A 24,313-nucleotide genomic window follows, 5' to 3' on the forward strand; every position below is an offset into this window, starting at 1 on the left:
GACTATAGCGTTAATATAACGTTGCCTTAAAAAAGAAACATGTTGACATAACCAAGACTATGAAACTTTGGTTTCATAGTTGATGCTGATTTCAGGGAATCAAAACACACCAAAAACTATTTTAACAACTAACCTACATGAGGCACTTGACAACCTGTTGCTTTTCCATGTTGTTGCATATTGTAGATAACACAAACGATGTCTGAAATACATGTCAAGAATAAAAAAATGCCAAATATTTAATTATGAAAAATTCAGAAAAAATACATTTCTCCTTTCTTTCTTTACATACATTCACAGTGTACAAAAATAATTGATTAAAAATGACATAAAAACAGTGCTCAACAATATTTACGCCATTAAAAATGTTTTGTTCTTCAGGGCAAATTATTTGGCAGGTGAAAAACTAACAGAGTCCTGGGGTTTTCCTCCACACCTGCTGCTGCTGCTCTGGTCCACGTCTGTGGTTGACGTGCGGCGGCTCTTGAGAACTCATGACGATGTCTACAGATATGGGAAATGAAAATCGATCCATCATCTGGCCGATTTTCTCCTGGGGAACACCGTGCTTATTCCTCCTGGAGGGAAAACAGTGCAGTGTAAACAAACTAGGAAAAAAACAAAAACTAAAAAATGCCAACGTAACACTCGACCCCTTTGAAAAGGGCGAGGGAGAAGCCGTAGGCTTCCAGGTCCTGACACACCAACCTGACAGCTGACCGCCGGCAGAAAAGGCCGTCGGACTGATCGCCCCCCCGAGTTGGCCAAAATAAGTGCCTCGGAACACACTGAAGCGACTGCTGATTGGACGGACGCGTCACGTGCGTCACGTGGGTCTGACTTCTCCAGAAATTCAAAGCCAGACCGTCATGGCGACTCTTTCAGAATGCATTCTCATACTTTACTAAAATAGTTCACTGAAACGTGTTTCGGAAAACATTTTAAGGAGAAATTGGTCGTGCAGTCTTCATTTCTGATCCACAAAGATCAGTTTAAAAGATTTTCGTCAGATTTTGAGAGACTCTAGTCCCGCTCATCCCGCTCCTCATTTCCTGTTAGCACTCCACCAATCAGATTGGTCATTTGAGTCCAACTGTCGGCAGTGACCGCCTTCCGACCGAGCATGTCAGGTCGGCCAAAATGAAGGCCGACGACCCCTCGGACGGACGACGGCACGTAACACATCAAACAGACTCAAGTCAGCGCCCTCCCAGACTGTCCAACGGCCGATTATCGGGTTGGTGTGTCAGGGCCGTAAAAGGTCCAACCCCCAGTCTTCACAATACAAAAATACTACTCCAATTTACGTCTTTCTTTATCTAGATATTGAGATAAGGAAGAACACACCAAACAAATATAAGCAGCAGTAACATCAGCGTAACTCTCTTTGGGCTTTTTCACTTTGTAAACCTCTAAAGTGCACAGAAAAGATACATAACACAATAAAGGAAAGGGAAAAAGCCAAAAAAACATAATATGAACACTTTAAATCCTACCAGATCTTTAAACTATAAGGTGTGTCATTTTAAATTAAATTACTAACAGTAAATTAGTATGCTGAGCCCTGGCATGTATATTTAATATGATAATAAAAAAAAAAAAAAAAAAAAATAATACTTCTCCAGCTCATAAGGATCAAACTTCCAGCTGGTGTCAGGTTCACAAAAGTCCACTTTGTATCCTCTCTCCAAGGCCTGTTAAAAACACCGTCCATTTGATCAGGATTAATGAAGGCCATGTGGTACACCGTAACCAACACACTCAATTATATTCAAAATCCTATACCCACCATTTTGACATATGGCTTCATTTCCCATGCTTGGGTGTTTGTATTATCAATAATGATGGGAGATCGACCATCATGCATAGCTGCTTCCGCTGAAAGAGAATTAAACCAAGAAAACAAAAAACGATTGATATCATTTCTAGCGAGGAAAATAAAAATCTCATCAAACCACATTTCCACCTAAGAGAACTTGTTCCTTTCATAATGCATCCACTTTATTAGCTCATGGGGCGCCTAATGCTGGGGGTGGGGAGGACATTTTCCCAGCAGGCAGAGACACTAGACTAGACTATTTTCCTGTCTTAAACCAAAACCCAATGTTACTCTTTATGTCAAAAAAAAGAAATAATACTCTGTAATGATACTCTGACTCTGAAGAGACACAGCAAAGACGGTCCTGATTGTAGTTTGACAGAAATGCCTTTGTGACAATGCAACGAAAACGTATCGCGTTGACCATCCGAGCCATGTGAACATTTAACAGACGATAGGCTCGTTGGAGATGAGCCAGGTCTGCGCAGAGTCGATCACCTGGCGATCGCCGTTCGTCGCGTGACGGTTAGATTTGTGTCCGACTTGATGACGTCATGCACACGTAGGCCACGGTAACCTCACGAGATCAAGGCGGCCGCAGGTTTGAGTCGCAGGGAAACATCGGCCTCTCAGCTGATTTCACAGCTGATTGGTTCAGAATCGACTCAACATGACGACATTTTATATAACATTTTATTGATTTGGAAATGGAGGCGTTTGAAATGCTATTTGTCTGATTTAAAGGCTTATTACAGACCACATGTGTAACATCATAAACAGATCGCATGTAGAACGTTTTGACAGCTACTTTGTCTTAATACAACAACTTGAGACTGTGTACCAGCTAATATTTGGGTCTGGTAAAATGTTATCACAATTGGACCTAACAGGATGTGAGTGTTTCTGTGACTTCCTGTTCAGCCTGAAGGCTGCTGGAAACATCTGTACTTTGAGAGCGGGTTTTTTGTCCCCGCCCCCTGCTGCTGCCGCCGCCTCTCGTCCACTTTGCAGGCGAGGCGCAGTTTATCTTGAGTCTAATACCTCTGTTCTGGTTCCATTCGTGTGCTGCTCCAAGGAGGCCTGGATCATAGCAGTACCCATCTCTGTGGACAAAGTAGTCATCTGTGCTCAGGATGACCCCACGGGGACCAGCGGAGAGCCGCTCCCTGGGAGAAAGATAGCACACAAATGTACACACACACAGTATATATTTTTTAAAATAGTCCTTCATCAGAATCATTTATAATGACAAATAAATGATTCTGATAAATGAATTTGCGTTGCATATGTTGTCCACCAGAGGGCGTTCTACAATTTAGGCAACACTGAATTTAATTTTTTTGTTCAAAAGGACTTTAAGTTTCATATCTTAAGTTTGTATTTTTATACATTTCATTTATCAGAATTTACATATATTTTGATGTTCCTCTGTTCTGTTGTGACAATAAAACAAATTATTATCATATTATTTTAGTGAAAACTCATAACTACAAATAACTAATGTTAGGGATATCCGATTATGTTTTGTTAGGCGTTGTTGGATTTTTTTATTTAAAAAAATATATATATTGGCCAATTTATTGGATTTTTAAACAACCAAATATTTGTATCGGTCTTAAAAATCCAGTATTGGTCAAGCTCTAGAAATTACCTTCTTGATAAGCTCATGTTTGAATTAAATACTTGACAAAAGGACTGAGTCTTTTCTGATTTTAATAAGAACTGTAATGCAGAATGAACATTTGTGCAAGGATCAGAACGTAACTTGTCGTGTAAATGATGTAAATATTGCTGTAAATCAGTCTGGCCACTGGTTTTGGAACATTGTAAAACAAATTATATAGAAAAATATATGTCATTTCATCTAGCCCTTGTGAAAATAATATTCAGTCTGCGAAACTGAGTTTTGGACTCACTTATATTGACAAGGCACTCACTCAAGATTAGAGACGTACCTGGCCAGTGTTGATTTCCCAGATCCTGGTAATCCCCTCATCAAGATCAGCACCAGGGAAGTATGGTACGCATTAGTGGTTTCAGGGGGTCGGCAGCGATGCTCCCACGGCTCATTTTCTGACTCATATCTCTGGCACCTGTCATAATCTTCACCAACCTGACAGGATTCTTCTTTTCTATCTCTGGACCATCCGACATTTACATTATTGGAGAGTGCATCATAGCTCCTATCGTCCCTGTCAAAGCTGTGTGGAGAGTCTCTATAAAAGCCCTGAGACGGGTTACTGGATACATTCGGAGGTGGGTAGTGGGAAAACGTTGGGAAATGGGAGTCCTCTTGATACTGGTTTGTTGTGCCCAAATTGTTAGGATTCCTGTGTGATGGCAGGTTTTGTGGATTTGGGAATGCAGATGGGGGTGGCGGGCGATGGAATGAGGGCCTCTGAAACCTTGGGTTAGGTGGTCTATTCAGAGTTTGAGGAACACGCCATTGGTTTGGACCAGGAGCAGCTGGCCTCGGTCTTCTGGGGTAGTATGGCTCATTTTGATACCAGTGTGACCAGGATGGCTGTTTCTGCCCGCTGCTTCTCTGGTAGCCGTCTGTTCCTGCTGACTTGCTTGTGTAAACATTGTTCTCCTCGCTTCCATCCTGAGTCTGTTTGCTGGCAGATGTTCTGGGTGGTACGTGGGGTGGAACAAAACCTGCTTTTTGTTTCCCTGGGTTACCGTTAGCACCATCAGGCGTATCGATCTTCTCGAGCTCTTTGTAAAACTCACTCAGTGTGTCTTCGAAGTCAGACTTAAGGGTGGCTGCTTTAGGAGGAGGAAATGCTGGACCAATGAATGTGGTGCTGGTGAGTCCTACCTGCTTTAACACCCGCTCCCTCACACTTCTGTCTGCACTGCTGGGGTCTTTGCTCACTAATTTAGCGTCTCGTCCATCCTCGGTTCTTCCTCCCACACACGGCTTTACTATGGCACGAGAGGTCGTACAGGAGGCTCCAGTGTGAGACATCTGCAAAACAGATTAAACTCCCTTATTGGACACATTGGACTACAAAACTACTAGCTATAGCTAATGTGCAAGTTATTTCATTATTACCGTCAAGTGCCGTGAACACATCGTTACAGCTTACGTGAACAGTTTAAGTAACGTTATGTTACTTTAGCTAGCTAAAACTGAAACTAGCTTAGACCTAACGCTATAGGTTAGCTAGCTAACGTCCCCTCACGAGCTAGCTAACGTGACAAGCGCAACTCTGTTCCGTTAAATTATTTACCCCACTTCTAATCTATTATAAAGTAAATTTCATCATCAATACTCACCGTATACATTCAGAATGCATACAGAGAAAAAACGACATTAACAAAAACCAGCCAGCACACAATTTCCACATAGCAAGGTGCCTTGTGTTTACGGAAGTGACGTTAGTAGTCTCCTTCTTATCCGCATTGACAGCCGGGGAACCAAACACATTAGAAAATGTTTTCTAAATTTAAAAAAAGTAACACCTCGTGGGAAATTTTTTTGGAACTCTCACTTTAACAATATTAACTGGCATAGGGCGTGGCTTGTTCCTTTTAGATATTGCATCTCAAACAAAATAAGAGAATTACATTTGAAAATATTACACAATATATATCCTACCAGCTTATTTATATCAAAATTCATGCCAATTGACAAGTGTTGTAGTTTTTGTAAATCCGAACAAGAATCGTTAATTCATCTTTTTTATGGTTGTTCTTTTAGTATCGCATTCTGGAAAAGTTTAGAAAATTATATATTGTCTAAAACATCACATAAAATCATACTGGAAGGGAAACACATTATTACACTATTTGATTATAAAGATAGAAATATTTGTAATATTGTTAATCTCTTTATCTTATTAGGGAAGTTTCACATCCACAAATCGAAGTTTTCCAATTCTAAACCTTGTTTTAAACTTTTCCAAATTGAAATTGACACATATATTGAATCTATTAATTTAATTACTAATAAAAAAGCTAGATTTATCTTTGATATATACTCCAATCTATTTAACTAATTACTTGTTTTTGCATTTCATACACCTTTGTAAATCTGTCACACTTATTTTTATTTATTTATTTTTTATTTATTTTGTTTTATTTACTATTGTCCACCTCATAATCTTATTTACTATGTACTTTTTTTATCAATATTGTTTTAACTCTCATGTAAGTTGCAACTCACTCTTTATATATTCTTAATTTTCTGAAAAAAAAAAAAGACTGTATATACATTGTTAATATTAACGGTCTATGTGTAAAACTCTACTTTCTTAAACTGTCATAGTTTGAACTGCGATGTCTGAATGTTTGTAATGTTGTTTGTTAATAAAAAAAAAAAAAAAAAAAAAAAAAAAAAAAAAAAAAAAAAGACAGCCGGGGAACCAAGTGTCAGCGCCATCAGCTGGACTAAAAGTGTGTGACAGACACGGTCATCTCCCAAAGATGCCAATATGATACTCATATGTATAAAATATAATTAATGGGGTTTCTTCCATTCCTCCTTCTTTTCCTTGGTGGGCTATAGTGCTATCAACCTCATAAAGTAAAAAAGAATCTTCCTATTTAAGTAAATTTAGCTATGATAGCACTTACAATCAGCTTATTGGGACTGATTTACTGACACTCATCCTAGTTATTAACCTTTTAATACTAGTTAGCACCTTCACTATTAAAAAAACAAATGCAGATAATCCTTTTTGGTTTTCAATGGAATTTTAGAGACAAAAAAGTAGACCATGATTTACTAATGTGATTTCACTTCTTTAATGGGTCCAATGAGACCACAAAAACAACCACAGAATATATGCCATACACAGCTTTTACATTCACACATTTGTACAGTTTTGTTTTTTTTACAGTTAAGTTACACTCCTACAGTAAATTACCAACACGCAATGCCTGAGTATCAATCATAGCCAGTTCTTCATCATTCACCCAATCATCCTCCACGGGTGGATTGGTGGGTTTGCAAGCTGGAGTCTGTACAGTTTTTAAAGTGCAAGGTGTCCCAGACCTCCGAGGGGGGTTGAATGTCTTATTTATAAATGGAGACGCCACTGAGCCAAGATGGGAGAGAGATGGCGGAGACGGGATGCGAGACAGATAGTCCAGAGCTCTCTTCCTCTTCAGGCTGACGGGGTCTTTCTCTGACAAACAGTTTGCTGCAGGAGGTTTCCTACTGACCGGTGTGAATGCTCCAAGGCTTTTGACTGGCTGCTGAGGGGTCACCTGCATAAAAGGACACATTTTTAGTTTTTTTTTAATCAATAAAAAATGGTTATGTGAGCAAATGCTTTGAACAACAAGTACATAAACTCACACTTGTTCTTGTGTCTTGTCTTCCGACCGATGCAGAAGCTGGGGTTCGTGTTTGCAGAGCTGGAGAGGAGATGGACTTTAGGCCATCAGATTGGACTAAATGTGAAAACTTCTCCTCAGCACTTGGAAGGAAGTTCTCCTGACCCTGAAGACACAAGATGGAAACGATAGTTCTGCCATTTTCATAGTTTACAACATTTCTTTGTATAGAAAACAAAAGCTGCAGAAAAGTAAGATGAGTGAGCTCTACGGGGTTCAGGTCAGTGACCAGAAATCCTTTTAAGCAATCCTCATCTGATCATTAGTTGGATTAGTTGGCACTCACAATGAACCATTATACTGTATGTCTTGTGTCTGTGCAGTTTTGTATATATGTTTTATGGAATGCTGTTTAAAGTAAGTTAGATTCTTTTCAAGTGTGCAATGAAGCCAAAAATAATGTAAAATAGTTGACTTAAACTTTGTACCTGGATCAGGTTTTTGAGTTGGCTGAGGGATTCCTGCAGATGTGCTTCCTTGGGGTTTGTTGAAAAGAGGGTCAGATCTCCAGCGTACACAACGGGAGTGGGAGATGTGGACTGACCTCTCAGCTGCAGGTTGCTCAGAGCCAAGAGGACATGTGGTTTTACCAAATCTTCCAAGCCAGCCTGAGCAAAGCTGCTGAAACAGCGCACTTTAACAAAGTTCAGCTTCCCATCGGTCAAATAAAATGCAGGAGAGAAACCTGTTATCAAAAGCACAAACAATCATTACCATAACATTTTACTGTAACAATACAGTTAAGACAGAAACAGTTAAAGTGCTATATTATTATTATTATTATTATTATTATTATTATTATTATTATTATTATTATAAGTATTATGCTCATTTTCAAGATCCTAATTGTATTTAGAGGTTGTACCGAAATAGGTTTACATGGTTTAATTTTCAAAAAATACTTTTCACCCTGTGTGTTGGGCTCTCTGTTTTAGCTATAGAGTGAGACATCGCACTTCTGTTCCATTTTTGTTGGGAGTCACACATGCGCAGTAGGTAGGGACTACTAGCCAGTCAGAAGCAGAGTATGAAGGTGTGCCCTGACAATGCCTAGGTAAGGACTACTAGCCAGTCAGAAGCAGAGTATGAAGGTGTGCCCTGACAATGCCTAGGTAAGGACTACTAGCCAGTCAGAAGCAGAGTATGGGGGCGAGCCACGGAAGTACCTAGGCGAGCATTATAACGTGTGCTGCAAAGTGACGAGCGTTTGTCTCTGTATTAAAGGATGGACTACAATGAAGCTGTTTGGAGCAGTTTGTGAACAGTGTTTTCTGTTGGAGACGGTAATCCATTTGGGGGGGGGGACTTTGGGATTTTTCACTTTGTAAACCTATAATGTGCACAAAAAAGATATATAACACAATAAAGGAAAAGGAGAAAGCCAAAAAGCATAATATGCACTTTAAGAAAAAAAGATGCTCTTACCCTGCCCATCAACGATACTAATGACGTAACCTGTGAGATCAATTTCTCCACACAGCGGCTGGAATTCTGGGTTTTGAAGATCCACAAAACGGGTAGAGACCCTCGGTTGAAAATGTGTTGCTAACAGTTCCTGAGAAGCCTGAACAATAAAATAAATAAAAAGGTATTATAAATCATCAATCTGACTTTATCAATAGTGGATCTAAAACTCCATATGTCCACTGAGTGTGCTCAAGGAAAGTTAAGTTTCTCCAGTACCTGTAGGTCCTGAAACTGTGATTTCTTTGTCCCAGTCAGCTGAACGGTTGTGCTACAACCATGTTTCTTTCCATCCGAAGTGGTGAGGTTATAGACTTTGTATCGACAGCCTTCCTTCACTAAAGACTGAAGATCCGAAGAAGGTCGCCAAAGATTCAACTGGTAAACTTAAAAACAAATATATAATCACATTATATTAAATCAGTATTTGAAAACACAATATAATGTACATTAAAGTAACCATAGTACATTTAAAATGAATTTAAAAACTACAAAGACGTACCACTGCCTGGTTGGTCCATGGAGTCAGCAACGCAGAGTCTCCACACAGGTGTAACCTCTCGCTTGGGACATATACCTTCGCTGTCCTCTGCACTTTCTAAAGCTCGCCGGTAGCGATCCTGCAGGACCGCCTGCTTCTTCTCCATCAGAGAACACCGGAAGGTACGCAGAGTCTCCAACTGCTCTTCACTCAAATGAGCCTTGGACATGCAAGTGAAATGGACGTGCAGTTAAAAATGTATTCATAAGAGAAATTAAGTAAACAATTTGAAAAGCAAATTTCTTATCACCTCGAGGTAAGCTGGGTCATTCCCCACTGCTTCATACAGCTCATCTCCATCTTGAAGACTTGAAATCTCCTGTCGGGTGAACGTCCGTCTTCTATGTTGAGGTTTATTTCCTGAAAATTACAATTTTGTTAAAGGTGTTCAATTTTAACCCATACCTAACTTGCTGAAAACAAGATTCCTACCTTTGTCCTCCTTTTCAAATTCAGCTTGAATCTTGGCATATAAGATCTCCATAGCTTTTTGTTTGTTGCCGTCGTATCGTCTCGCCTCCTTCTCTTCAGCACGATCAGAACGGAACACTACGCCTCCGTCTGGTTTCCTCTCCATCCACTGGAAAATGTGACGAGCATTCAGTCAAAGGAGATCATAACATGAACTTCCAGGAGTAACAGAAACAATATAACAATGCAAGACGAAACACACCTGGATGGGGTAGCTTCTCAAAATGATAATGTCCACACATCCTACTGGTCCTCCGTTGCTGTACAAACAGGAGACAGGAAGCAGGAATGGCCGTGGATCCCTGTGAAATCCCAGCTTAGCGTCCCATCGAGTGGGTCTGCTGCTATTGGCGCAAATCTAAACACATAAACAATTAGTTAGCCGAGTTGTTACTTAGTTGTCTTGTGGAAAGATAGAATAACCTGAGCCCCCGTCCCCTTTAAAGTACCTTTAACATGAGAGATTCAGGTGCCTCCAGAGGGGAGCAAGCATCTTGAGACCCCACCAGCGTAGCTCCATGGATGATCAACTTCCCACCAACAGCCACTCGCCCTTTGTTAAGCATGGCAGTCAAAGGTTCATCCAGCTGGGCTTTAATGGCGTACCATCCATCTGTCAGCCAGACAACTGCAGATGGGTTTTCAACCTTGGCATCAGCCTCTTGTGGAGTCTTAGTGTCATTGAGACTTTGTTTGTTTAGGGTCTGGCCCCTGGAGACGACCCCGCAAACACAGAGGACCAAGGTTTTGGCTGATGTGTCGTCCTTTTCCATAATCTTTCTCAGAGCCGGCCTGCGGCTGTGGTCCACCTCTACATCATATCTGATTCACACAAAAAGAAAAAGAAAAAAAGAAAGCTAAATAAAGTTACATTTAAAACTTAATCCAATATTTTATTTCACATTAACTACAGTGTAAGTTTACTTAAAATATAAATGTAATAAATTCACTGTGCTTGATATAATTAGCCAAAAAGCGTAATGCATTAGTAAACAATATATGTTTTGGCTCATTTCTTTTGACTAAATGCTATAAAGTGTAATTACATCAAGCCTTACAATTGTAAACAAAATGGCAATGGGCGATGTGTTATACGATATTTGGTTCAGGAATATATTACACAAATTTTGCAAAAGATGTGTGTGGGTGTCTTGTTAAGCGCATGATAAAATTAAGCTCAACAGGAAGACATTGAACTAAAATAAGCTAGAACCTTACGTACCTGTACTTCAGTTGTAGGAGGACCTGCTCTGGGGTGAGACAGAGGCTGCCCATTGTTTCTGGAAATGATCTTTCCATGGAGGCCTGCTTCCATACAATCCATCGGTAGTGATTGTACACCCAGCCCTCACTGATCAGTTTAGGGTCCACACCTGGGGTGTCACATAATGCTCTGTGGACAGTGTAGAACAGGATGATATTCAGTACAGTCCGCCTGCATTTGCCGATACCAAGATACAGCTGGTTTCTCAAACACTATCATAGGTTCAATATTTGAAAGCCTGATTTAAAGTAAACTAAATTAAAAAAACATACCTATGAAACTCTTCTTTCCCTACAGTCCCATCATTGCTGGGGATCAGCAATCCCCCATCAGCAAGCATAACACCACCGTCGTCTATAAAGGCTTCCTGTTTGAGGAACTGCCGTAAACTGAAGCGAAAAGATTCTGCAGTCTCACTGGTGATGTCATACACATGCTGATGGACTCCACGTCCATACAGCTGAAAAACAACAACAACAAGAACATGTCAAAAAGCTGTTTACGTGACAGTAATCTCATTTTTAACCACATACAACAAAATTGACTGACAAACAAGTTCTGGCCTTGCCTGTTTTTGGGTGTATCTTGCAGGAGGCTTTCCATTGACTGCAGCCTTTAATGGTATCCTCGACACTCCTGATGTTTTGATTAGAAACAAACTCCCCGGCAAAGGTCGAATGGTCTGGCGCTTCTTTTTCCTGATCCTCATGTCTTGCATATCTCGTGCCAGCTCTATATTATGAAGCTCCTGAAACATGTCTGTAGACCATAAACACATCACTATTTTACCTATGTTATGCGGAGTATTGACAGTGTATCATACTGACTTCACCACTAAAAAGGTTAGCGCACCTTGGCTTGTGGACACTGTGTCCTCCACACGTGATGCCTCTGCAGCAGAGTCCAGGGATCCACAGCTAACAGGAAAGTTTTGATTATTTAGCAGATTATCATTAGTAGTGTCAGCCGAGGCCACCATCTGAATGTCTTCTTTGCTTTTATTACCAGTTACATCTGTATTGCTTTGTGTTTTTTTAGTGGGCGGTACATAAGTGATGCTGTTAAAGGGTGCTTCCCCCTGGGGTTTAGAGGAGCTCTCTTGGACAACAGTTAATTGCTTTTTGAATGGAGGAACAAATGAAGTAGGTGTTTTTGTGTTCTTAAGCACTGGATTCTTGTGATGCTCTGTCTTTGCATCCTTGAGGAATGGAGGAACGAACACTGGCATCTTGGAATGTGCTGATCTGCTGTCTTCTGGGGTTGATTGTTGTGTTGATTTTGTCTTTTGCAATGTGGTTTCCACATAATTCTTTCCATTCCTGTTAGACCAAAAAACAAATACATTACAAAGTGCTGATAATATGTATCAGCGTTTTGAAAACATGGCCAACTTACCTGTGTGGCCTGGTGATGTTTGGATGGAGAGACACGCTGTACTTGAAAACCCTCCTGTCTTTCATTATATCTTAATAAAGAAAAAACATTTTAAAGTTATTTAATTTATAATACAAATACATATATGATGTATTATGGGTGATGTATTCTTTTGCTAACTTGTTAGAGTGTCGGTGATTTACCATTTGGAAAACTTTTGTCCGGATGGAGGGTTGAACCTCTTGGGCCATCGACAGTTCTGTCGAATTCTTCCAGTAATCTTCTTTTTAGGGGAGGCTGACCTAGGATATTCCAAAAGATAGTAAGGCAATCGTTAATAGTTAATAGCCATGCTTGTAACAGATAAGAGTCACAGCTTAAGGTTATTAATAACAAAATTTGTCTTAAACAAGTGGTTTATTTGCTATATGGAAACAATCTTTTAAACTTTTTTTTTGCATTATATTTGTCTTTGCACACCAGAAATGTGTCTGACACGATGCTGTTGCTAGCCTTGTCTGTACACATGTATGTTTCCAATTGATAAAATGAAATAATAGCATGTTCTTCAACTTTATTTTGTTTATTTGTACATTTGTTTGCACATTTCGATATTTCATTCTGTATTGACAGGTGCAATATGTGAAAATCAATAATTATTTTTTTTAAATTACATTTATGTCAAAACCTAGAGACTTTCAAACATCAGAAATGTAATTTATTAATTGCGTTGGTCTTATTTCTAGCATGCGCGCGTTTTCGGCGAGGCTCAGCTGTGCCTGAGACGTGTGTGTCACGCAGGCAGCGTGCAAGCTCTAACCTGTTAACATGGGAGCCGAAATAAACACGGACACGCCACGCAGGATGTGTGCAGGAGCCCTTAGAATATTCAAAAACAATCTGAAAACTCTGAAACAATCTGCGCATTAACAAGTAACACATTTCTGAGTAGTAACACAAGCACTTACCAGTCATATCTGGGTCTTCGACTGATCTTTTCCCAGGTCCTTTTTGTTCCTCTGCAGATCTGTGGCTGAATTCCGGGTTTTCTTGCAGTGGCACATTTTCTAAAGTCATTGAGAGACTTTGACCAGCTAGACTTTCATCCTCTAACAAAGCTTTAGTACAGTCCAGAGCTTCCTGGGCAAAAAACCTCTGCTGGGTTTCAGTGCAGCCACCTAGGTTGAGTGACTGAAAGTTTACTACTGAAGATTCTTGTGGCCTTTTGACATTAGATCCCTCGCTGCTGCTTGTCTGATCTATTTCACCGTCCAGCACACTTGACATTTCCTCCTCAGGGCTGAGATTACAACTCAAAGTTATTTTCACATCTTTCGATAGATCTGACTTATGGGTGTCATGTGGGCTTGTTGAGCATGAGTTTGAGTGACACTCCCCATCGGCCAATTCTGTCAAAAGGTTTTTTGCTTTTAACAGACTTTTCTGTGACACGTGGACTTTTGCTCCCCCTGCAGTTGTAAAACCACAATGTTTTTTATCTGTGTTGTCAGCATTGTCTTGTTTCTTGCCACTGTTCCTTGTGTCTGGAACAGCTGGGATCTCTGCACTCAAGCTGATGTCACTGAATAGAGCTTTTGCCTTCTGAAGGGCCTCAGATGAAAATGCTACTGGCTTACCACTGGCTGCAAGAAATCCACTATTCCTGGATAGTGGAACCAGGGACTGCCATCTTGGAATGTGTTGGTTTTAAACAGATCTTATCCTCAACTCTGTCACATTCATTTAAAAGGGTTTTTGCTTCCTTTACAGCTGCAGATGAAATCGTAACTCCTTTGCCACTGGCCATCTGAAATCCACCGTTCTGTGTTGGAAAGATGTCTTCTTTGTGTTTCAGTTGTTTGTTTGTGTCCTCAAACGTAGCACTTTCATTCAACAGAGACTTTGCTTTTGTCAGTGCATCATCTGAAACAGATACTTTCTTCCCACTGGCTGTAGAGAAACCACCACCTTTGCTCAATTCAATGTTGGCTGAGGAATCCATTGATGTTGTGCACGACTTGAGAGAAAGTTGCCCTGTCATCAAAGTTGGGTTTCCGTGTAAAGAAGGTGCTTTGGTAGAATCCAATGTGTTCTTAACATCTTTGTGAATCCCTACGTCATCAGGGTGCATCATCTTTTCATGGTTTACAACTGATCCCACGCTCACATTTTCAAACTCAGTGCGCCCACCTCCAGGCTCTTCAGACATTTTTATTGACACCTTGTGATCTTTTTTAAATTTTGAAAGGTGTTTCTTCCCAATGCCACTTCCACTCACAGATGCTATACTTTTCTCATGTTTTACTGACATGGCATCGTTATCATCCATAATGTCAAAGTCCTTGAAGAAAGCATCTGCTTCTTGCATTGCTTTTCCTGAAATAGAACCATCCTCAAATTCTTCCAAAAGGTTTTTTGCTTTTAACAGACTTTTCTGTGACACGTGGACTTTTGCTCCCCCTGCAGTTGTAAAACCACAATGTTTTTTATCTGTGTTGTCAGCATTGTCTTGTTTCTTGCCACTGTTCCTTGTGTCTGGAACAGCTGGGATCTCTGCACTCAAGCTGATGTCACTGAATAGAGCTTTTGCCTTCTGAAGGGCCTCAGATGAAAATGCTACTGGCTTACCACTGGCTGCAAGAAATCCACTATTCCTGGATAGTGGACCAGGGACTGCCATCTTGGAATGTGTTGGTTTTAGACAGATTTTATCCTCAACTTTATCACATTCATTTAAAAGGGTTTTTGCTTTCTTTACAGCTGCAGATGAAATCGTAACTCCTTTGCCACTGGCCATCTGAAATCCACCGTTCTGTGTTGGAAAGATGTCTTCTTTGTGTTTCAGTTGTTTGTTTGTGTCCTCAAACGTAGCACTTTCATTCAACCGAGACTTTGCTTTTGTCAGTGCATCATCTGAAACAGATACTTTCTTCCCACTGGCTGTAGAGAAACCACCACCTTTGCTCAATTCAATGTTGGCTGAGGAATCCATTGATGTTGTGCACAACTTGAGAGAAAGTTGCTCTGTCATCAAAGTTGGGTTTCCATGTAAAGAAGGTGCTTTGGTAGAATCCAATGTGTTCTTAACATCTTTGTGAATCTCCACGTCATCAGGGTGCATCATCTTTTCATGGTTTACAACTGATCCCACGCTCACATTTTCAAACTCAGTGCGCCCACCTCCAGGCTCTTCAGGCATTTTTATTGACACCTTGTGATCTTTTTTAAATTTTGAAAGGTTTTTCTTCCCAATGCCACATCCACTCACAGATGCTATACTTTTCTCATGTTTTACTGACATGGCATCAAATTCTTCCAAAAGGTTTTTTGCTTTTAACAGACTTTTCTGTGACACATGGACTTTTGCTCCCCCTGCAGTTGTGAAATCACAATGTTTTTTCTCTGTATTGTCAGCATTGTCTTGTTTCTGGTCACTGTTCCTTGTGTCTGGAACAGCTGGGATCTCTGCAGTCAAGCTGATGTCACTGAATAGAGCTTTTGCCTTCTGGAGGGCCTCAGATGAAAATGCTACTGGCTTACCATTGGCTGCAAGAAATCCACTATTCCTGGATAGTGGACCAGGGACTGCCATCTTGGAATGTGTTGGTTTTAGACAGATCTTATCTTCAACTTTATCCCATTCACTCAACAGTTTGGCTTTCCTGAGAGCTGCAGTGGAAATGGCCACTCGTTTGCCACTGGCTGACTGAAAGCTCCCATTTTTAGATGGTCGAACCTCAATTTGATTGTTGAGATGGCCTGTTCTTAAAGCGTCTCCTTTTTGTTTTGGTTTGTTTGCGTCATCAAGGGGATGAATTTCATTCAAAAGATGCTCTGCTTTTTTCATTGAATCAGCTGACGTAGATACTTTCGTCTCACTGGCTAAACAAAATCCACCTCCATCGCTCACTTCACTGATGGCAGAGGAGCCAGTCCTTTTTGATGTTGTGCCTGAGAGAGATGAATGTGCCTTTGCAGTTGAAGAAGGGTTTTCACGGAAAGAGGCTGCATTTGTTAAAGCCAGTGTACTCTCACCAAAATTGTGATTGTCCATATTATGTAGCACAACATCTGTATGGCGTGCAGCTGGACCACCATTCACATTTTCAAACTCATTGGTTGTTTCTTCAGAAAGGTTTTCTTTTATCCCTTGACCCTTTTTACCTTTTGGAAGGGTTTCCTTAAGACTGACAACTCCAGGCAAGGGTATGCTCTTTTTAGGCTTAACTGACATGGCAGCATTACCACCAATAACTTCACAGTCTTTGAAGAAAGAATCTACCTCTTGCATAACTTTCGCTGAAATAGAAATCCCTTTCCCATTGGCCATCTGGAACCCCCTTTGATGCGTGGTTTTGTCTGTTATGCTGCTGTTCAAAGTTTTTATTGTATCTTCATCTCTGCGTGGTTTTCTGTCTGAACAGACAGACTCCATCGCGTTGGAAAAACAGCTCTGAACCCTTTCTCCGGAATCATCTGTGAATTTTGAATTATCCTTTTGACGATGCAAAAGGTCACCAGTGTGATTATCCACACTGCACTTATGCAGGGTTTTAGCATCGGATTTGCTATTTTGTTTGCCAGGTGGGTTTTGACTTGTCACAAGATTCTCCTCTAAATCTGCAAACAAAGCTCTAGCTTTGCTCAGACACTTTTTTGAAACTTTCAAAACATTTCCTCCTGCAGTCTTGAATCCCACACCCCCAAGCATTAAAGGATTTTTGTACTGTAGCTGGCTTGTTTTAGTCGGCCCATGTCTGTCAAGACTTTTGGGTTCAGCTGACACAATACCGCCACTGTCTTCAGAGATGTGCTTTGAAGAGAAAGACATGTCTTCAGGAGAGGAATTCTCTGTTTTCATTGCACTCGACAATGGCAAACCTGTGCATTTACTTGTGATGTTAGATGTGTCGCTGTTTGGTTTACCATCTGAAACTAAGGCCATTTTCTCATGAATCACAGTTACTGCCAGATGTTTTTCAGCTTCTGAACTAAAACTGTCATCAAAATCTATACCTGAAAGAAAATCCGGGTCAAGTTCTTTGTCAACTTCTTTGGGGGCGGTGGCATTATCTTGACAGTGTTGTTTCAGCTTTACTGTTTTAAACTGTGTAAATTCAAACTGGCTGTCTGCTTCTTCCAAGAGAGTGCACAGCTCAGTCACATCTGCTTTCTGTGAAGCTGTTAACTGGCAACTGATATCTGCATTTTTTTCACTATAAGATAGAGGTTGGTTTGAGTTAGTGGTTGGATTTTTCACTGGCCCATCACTCATGCTCATTTCATCTTTAGTATCATGTGCACATTTGGTAGGCTGATCACTTAAAGTCATTTCTTCCTTAGTCTCTTCTAAGAGACGTTTGGCTCTCTCCAGGTTGGCTGAGGAAATGTGTATACCCTTATTTGAAGCGGTTTTGAATCCTGATGCATGGACGGAAGGAGGATAAACTGTTTTCTCTAGCAGACTCTCATGAACTTGACCATTAAGCGGAATGCAATTCATGTTATCAACAGTTCCTTTAGCATTGCTGAGTAGTTGTGTCTCGTTGCTGGGACGCGGTGTCTGCCTTTCCTTGATTGCACTGGACAGCTTGCCATGCATTTCAGCTTCTGGTAATATATCATCCAAATGTGCTTCTCCGTTTCCTTTATTGGTAGATGTGAAAGGACTGGTCCTGTGGATATCAGTCTTAAAGCCAGTCCACTGTTGACTTTGACTATTGATCTCTGAGCTGGGAAGAAGAAATGATGATGCGGCCACATGAGTGCTATCTACAACAGCTGACTGGAATCCACTGTCACTTATCGCGCCCTCATCAATGGGGTTATTTTTATTAGTGGTAGAAACCTGTCTTCTGTTACTGACGGCATCACAGTCATGGTGAAGGTTCACTTGCATTGCTTTCTTCTTAGCTTGTTTCAAGGCTGACAGACAAGCTGATGGAGAGAAGCCATTTTGAGGAGGATCCTCTGCTATTCTACTCAGTTTGACGGGGTCTGACATTTGACTGAAGTCTTGAGCAAAATCTTTGCAAAGCTGCGACATGTCCAAGTCTTGGACTTTTGCTTGTACAGAGGGAGGCAGATTTTCTTCAGAAAGATTGCCTTGTTTTTGCATCTCATTCTTCCCATTACTGCAACAGTCTGCTTCATCTGGGGATTTCCTCAACTGCTTCACATTAACTTCTTGTCCTGAAATAAAGCATGACAAAGGACCAGTTTAGTCATCGTAGATAAGGGTTTTAAATGTATCACAGCATTTTTTAACTTTACATGCATGAGAAATGTATTACCAGAGAAGTCTGGAATCCCTGGGGATGAGTCCATCTTCCGAGACGGTGTTTCTTTTACTGGAACCTGCGTTTTTGAAGTCTTAACAGAGTAAACAAATGTTCTCTTTTTCTTAGTGAATCCAGAGTCTGCAAGTTTCATAGGTGGCCTGACTAGCTGGCCAGCATCACTCTGCAGTTGTTCTGTTAAAATATTGTTTTCCACTTGTTTAACAGGATTATTATCATGGCAAGAAGTATCCACAGTACAATGTGAAATTTCAGATAAACTCAACGGAGACCACTGGGTGATTCCAACCGTTCCAGTTTTTACTGGTGGGGGTGAGGGAAGCCTGCAAGGCGCCTGATCAGCTGTTCTCTGTTCACTGGACGCAGCACTGCTTGTTGGTGAGGTCTCCGCAGAGCTGCAGTCATGTCCTTTTGTCGGGATGATTTGCTTTCTTTTGATTCTTTCAGTTTTTACTTTTCTCAGTGCTGAACTACTGTTGGTGAAAAATATAGAGAGATCATTTTCAGCGCCATCAAGAACACTTGCTACACTTCTGTGTGTATCTCCATCCTCAATAGCATCTGGTAGCGTCTGTTTCCAAACAGCGTCAAGATGATTCAGTGAATTCTGGGGGGAGTGGTGGGAACCTGGATTCTGACCAGGCTCAGGGAAAACAACACCTGTTGATCACAGACCAGCAATCAGTATCATTTTGCATCTAAAAGCTTGTGCAACACAAATAAGATAATCTGTTGCAATGCATAGTCTTGTAATTGATATTCAGAGCCACTGCAACATCTTGGATATTCGCAAATGTACACTGTACCTTGGTGAACATTAGGTATGTCATTCTTGATGGGTGACACAATTCCAACTCTGGATGCATTTGAAAGAGAAGGGAAAAGCTTCCGTACAAACTGAGAAAGACAAGATAGAAAAACTGAGATTTAGAAGCATTTTAAATGCTACACCTGCTTATTTACTGTAATGGCATGTTTCCACGGTTGAAATAAAAAAAGTAATTAATACTGGGAACAAAGGACCTTCCACTTTAGAGAGTTAAAAGAACAATCCTTGAAAAAGTACATGACTCCCCTTCCTGTTATAGACATGGGCTCATGCAATTTAACACATGGATTTAACCAAATCCTTAAACAGGCATTTTTTTGGGTGTAAAACCAAAGAATGCTGCCAGGTCTATCAATGAAGTCCATATGTGCCTGCCTGTTAGCCTGCTATCTTATACTATTTAACTGGAAAAATCCCCAATTGCCTTTTAATGCCAGGTGGTTGAAGGATGTCACGTTTCAATCAAAACTAGAGAAAATATTTTTTCCATAAGGAAATCTGATCATTTAAAAAAGAAAAATGCATGTCATCCCCCCCTTAATTTCCCCTGTCCTGTCTTAAACTATCCTGTCAATAAAAGCCCTAAAATGCCAATAACAATCTTTAAAAAATATGGACACATTTTAAATCCCATTTTTCTATGGACCCCGGAATAAAAATTCAAGTGAGTAAAAGGTTTGTAGGTATGTAGGGTCCCATGATATAAATGTATCTTGTACATGTCATTACTTGTTTTGAATAAATAAATACATTGTAAATCCTGTAGTAAATTATTTTAAATTTTCAATGTATGGTAGGCAGGTGTATGTCTGTGTATGCTAAAATTTAGTTTTTTTTTTTATTTCTGTAATTTTTATTTCCGCATGATATGATAATTTTGCACGCAATTTGGGAGATTAAATTAAGGAGTTATAAAAATAAAAAAATAAAAATCAATGTTCACATCTTCTGCCTTTTTGTCTTCCATTAGTATGACGTAGGGCTGGGCGATAAAGAAAGAAAAATCAAATATCACAATATTCTTCACCAAATACCTCAATGTTGATTTTGCGACAATGTTTTATGGTTGACTATTGGTGCTTTAACAAAATGCTATTTACACAATGAGATTTTTGATAAATATTCTCCACAAATGATTTAATGACTTTGTGGGTAAAGGTAAATAATTGAACAGCTAGTCTAACAGTCTGGTAAGTTAAGAAAAGTACATCCGTTTACTGTAATGCAGCCTGTAAAACTAGGTAAAGAAAACACTTACCATAGTATTATATTAAGATATATCCAAAATCTAAGACGATATCTAGTCTAATATCGTGATATTGATACATCAATATATTGCCCAGCCCTAGTATGACGTGAAGAATTTATAGTGTAAATATATTCTGCCTTTTACAGATCTTATAATGAAGAAGAAGCAGAACATCTTTAACTCTTGTTTCTACATTAGAGAGAAATATGTTTATGTTTGGGCTGAACGGAGTACTCACAACAACATTTTTTTCGTCCGAAAGACTCACTGGACATGGACTTGCATCTGTTTTAGCTATTAAAATGAGAAGACAATTATTTCACAAATCACTTAGAACGATATTTTTTAAAACAACCAGTTGTATAATTTGCTTACATAAAATCAGAGTGGACGGTGGTGGAGTATTCAGAGAACTGGTCCATGACATGTCACAATGAATCTGTGCTCCGAGACTTTCAGATACACGCTTGCCATAGCTGACCTGAATCATTCAAAAAGTAAATAAAAAGGGGAAACCTTCATGTAATCCATTACTCCACATTCACAAACTGGCATTTGCTGAAAGAAAGATAACATCAGTGTAAGATTTAATATACTTACTGGGGATTTTTGTGGGGTATGAAGCAGATCTGTTCAGGTGGCAAACGCAAACAACTTAACCAGGGTGGATTCAATTGTTTGTCAAATGTAATTTAAACAGACATGCAGATATGCTGTAGCTTACCAAAACTGTCCTGACTCTGAGGGGGGAAACCTTCATATTTTGCACCCCGGCTCCTATAAAGAACATGATAGACATCTATAACTGCCAACAGACGTAACAATACAAGTAACGTTGGGAAAAAATACCTTTAAAGTAATTCCATAAACACTGAATTGGTGATGTATGAGGTATGAGTCTTTTCTCAAAGAACAATTCTTTTACCCCCAAGAGTAGAACATACAATCTATATTTGTTCCTTTCTTGCTTTAACTGAACAACACTTTAGAATGCCTACAAACATTGAAATGAGAATTATGCAAAATTAATTTGGAATATTTAAAGGTGCCATGACATAGTACTCTATGGATGCTTTTATATAGACCTTAGTGGTCCCCTAATACTGTATCTGAAGTCTCTTTAATATAGGCCTTAGTGGTCCCCTAATACTGTATCTGAAGTCTCTTTCCCAAAATTCAACCTTGGTGCAGAATTACAGCCACTAGAGCCAGTCCCACAATGAGCTTTCCTTAGTATGTGCCATTTATGAGTCTGTAGCTTTTGAGGAGGAGAGGGGGCAAGGTGGAGGCTGGGGGTGTGGCCTTGACCGACTTCCACTTTGCTCGTTAGACAGCCATGATGTCTCTCTCTCATGGGTAGAACAAATTCTTTGGGATTTGGGCAAGCAAAGCAGAAAAAAGGGGAGGTAACCTTGCCCCTTATGACCTCATAAGGAGCAAGATTCCAGATTGGCCCATCTGAGCTTTTATTTTCTCAAAGGCAGAGCAAGATACCCAGGGCTCGGTTTACACCTATCACCATTTCTAGACACTGGGGGACCATAGGCAGACTTGGGGAACTTATACTAATGTTAAAAGACCTCATAAAGTGAAATTTTCATGCCATGGGACCTTTAATAAACATATAGTTTTTCTTTCAAACAGCACTCACCCTTCTTTTGACATCCGAAACAAATATGGACTTTGTGTTGCTGTCCATGGCAATGTTTCTTTTTCTAGGACATACCACAGGGGAACATTATTTTTAATGCATCAAAAAAGCTTTTCAATGCAAGGACAAGTAGGTTAGTACAATTTACAACAATGAATTTACAACGTCCAATACATACATTCATATTCCTGAAAAGGTTCATGTAATGTGCTAGAAAAAAGAATTTAGATTACTGTATAAATACATAAACTGTCAACTTTAATAATACATTACCTTGTTCACCAGCGAATGACTGCTCATCCTCAGTTTCAGGAGACACAACTCGCCTATGTCTAAAGACTTTGGGGGTTGAAAACAGCTGACTTTCTACTGCAGTTCTGTCAAAGGGTGTTTTAAAATGTCCCTCTTGGTTGGCACACAGGTCATCTTGATCAGAGACATTTCCCTCGTTAGTGAACGTTTGAGCTGTCAGTGCCTCAAACCAGTCAGGGTCCAGGGGTCCCAGCTCTAAATCGGGACATTAAACATGATTAATAGAATAGTAATGACTACACAATATCCACACACTAAATGTTTTGTCTTTTGTGATTGCACAAAAGTACAATTTTCTGATTATGCAGCTGGATTTAAAGGGTAGGACACAATATCAGGAACAACTGGTAATGCATTACAGTCCAGTCATGAAAAATCTTTGTGGAGCATATAGTGTTCAAGTTATTGTGATAAAGACATTGACATAACTGTTGTCTTACCTTGCCAGATTTCATCTTTGTATGTGTCGTACATGTTTTTTGAGGGTAAATCCATTCCAGTTGATTTATGTAATCCCTAAAGTTTGTTATGTGGCACACCTGAAAAGACAACAACATGACATTGAAACCAGGCTCTTATCTCAATTTAAGCTGAATGATAGCTTAGCGTTAGCTGCTAATCAACTACACTAGCTTACGTTAACGCTAGGTAACTGAATAGTAAAACCGCTTAGGACAACTTATCGAGAAAGTGACGTTAGCTAACGTTTTATTCCCAGCTCTAACACATGTTATAGTTAGCTGACAAGGTCCAGAAAGCATAGCTAAACATTACATTGACAGCTAACGTTAAGGTTACCCATTCACAAAAAACTCCGGGACGGCAAAAGTGAATTTAACCTTTGAAGTTAATGTTACTCTAACTTACCATGGTAAGTGTACGAGAGAGTTGACTTTCATGTCGTGATGACACTCTTGACAAAAGGTTGACGACAAATAATTAAAACCACGATGATAGAGAAGTTTTAATAAGAGTCAAACATCCAGTTTGCTGCTCTGCTTCGAAAACAAACCTCGCGCACCGGAACTCCGGAAGTCCGACTTCAAAATAAGAGTCCGGTGGAGACGGTTGTGTCTGCTAAATATGGAGTATATGCCTCTAAATAACGTTATATCCACAGAATCAAATACTTTGGACAGCTTTACTGAATTGTTTGGTATGACATTTCACATACGCTCATATTAACCTATAGCATATGCATGGGTCAGAAACATTTACTGTAAATATTAATTAATATAGTCTATAGTCAGAAAACATGCTCTACCTAAACACAGTGTATGATTGCCCCCTACAGGACCGTTTCTTAGTAACAAAACCACATACACGTTCCACGTTATAGTAGTCTATGGTTATTCCCCATCAGTATAAACCATACACTGTAAAAGTAATTGGCATAAACAAGATAAGGACCTAGGTTATTATACAGTCTATCATGGAAAGGAGTCCTTAAGATAACAATAATGAATAACACTAGGTCCTTATTCTCAACAGGTTACTATCATCAATATTACTTACATGTCTGTATCCATAGGCAAGTATTTCTAGCAACTTAATGTTAACAGGTTTCAAAAGCTAGGATACCACAGACACAGTTCAGTTTTATTCATTTTTACATTTAAGGATAGGGGATTTATTACATTCATATTAGGATGACTCTGTAATGGGGCAATGATGATAATCAAAATCAGCATCCG

General features: G+C 39.8%; 2 protein-coding genes across 2 annotated transcripts; both read right to left on the reverse strand.

The window, feature by feature from the left end:
- Positions 1–214: 214 nt before the first annotated feature.
- n4bp2l2 (NEDD4 binding protein 2-like 2) lies at positions 215–5,225 on the reverse strand. Its single transcript, XM_032502668.1, has 6 exons — positions 5,102–5,225; positions 3,775–4,790; positions 2,861–2,985; positions 1,790–1,878; positions 1,618–1,694; positions 215–578 (listed from the first exon to the last, which is right to left on the reverse strand). The coding sequence occupies exons 1-6, from the start codon at positions 5,108–5,110 to the stop codon at positions 407–409; spliced, it is 1,488 nt and encodes a 495-aa protein (XP_032358559.1). The 5' UTR covers positions 5,111–5,225; the 3' UTR covers positions 215–406.
- A 1,331-nt stretch (positions 5,226–6,556) lies between these two features.
- Positions 6,557–23,645, reverse strand: brca2 (BRCA2 DNA repair associated). Its single transcript, XM_032501913.1, is given in 28 exon segments — positions 6,557–7,036; positions 7,128–7,271; positions 7,594–7,850; positions 8,591–8,729; positions 8,849–9,015; positions 9,132–9,330; positions 9,421–9,530; positions 9,603–9,750; positions 9,844–9,999; positions 10,091–10,463; positions 10,864–11,034; positions 11,178–11,365; positions 11,474–11,664; positions 11,758–12,224; positions 12,301–12,370; positions 12,483–12,581; positions 13,248–13,953; positions 13,955–18,471; positions 18,573–19,238; positions 19,385–19,475; positions 20,895–20,950; positions 21,032–21,137; positions 21,257–21,285; positions 21,381–21,433; positions 22,308–22,371; positions 22,581–22,814; positions 23,060–23,158; positions 23,487–23,645. Coding segments are annotated over 27 exon segments (9,813 nt in total). The 5' UTR covers positions 23,115–23,158; positions 23,487–23,645; the 3' UTR covers positions 6,557–6,679.
- Positions 23,646–24,313: the final 668 nt, after the last annotated feature.

Source organism: Etheostoma spectabile, chromosome 3 (genome assembly GCF_008692095.1).
Source record: "Etheostoma spectabile isolate EspeVRDwgs_2016 chromosome 3, UIUC_Espe_1.0, whole genome shotgun sequence".
Lineage (NCBI taxonomy): Eukaryota > Metazoa > Chordata > Actinopteri > Perciformes > Percidae > Etheostoma > Etheostoma spectabile.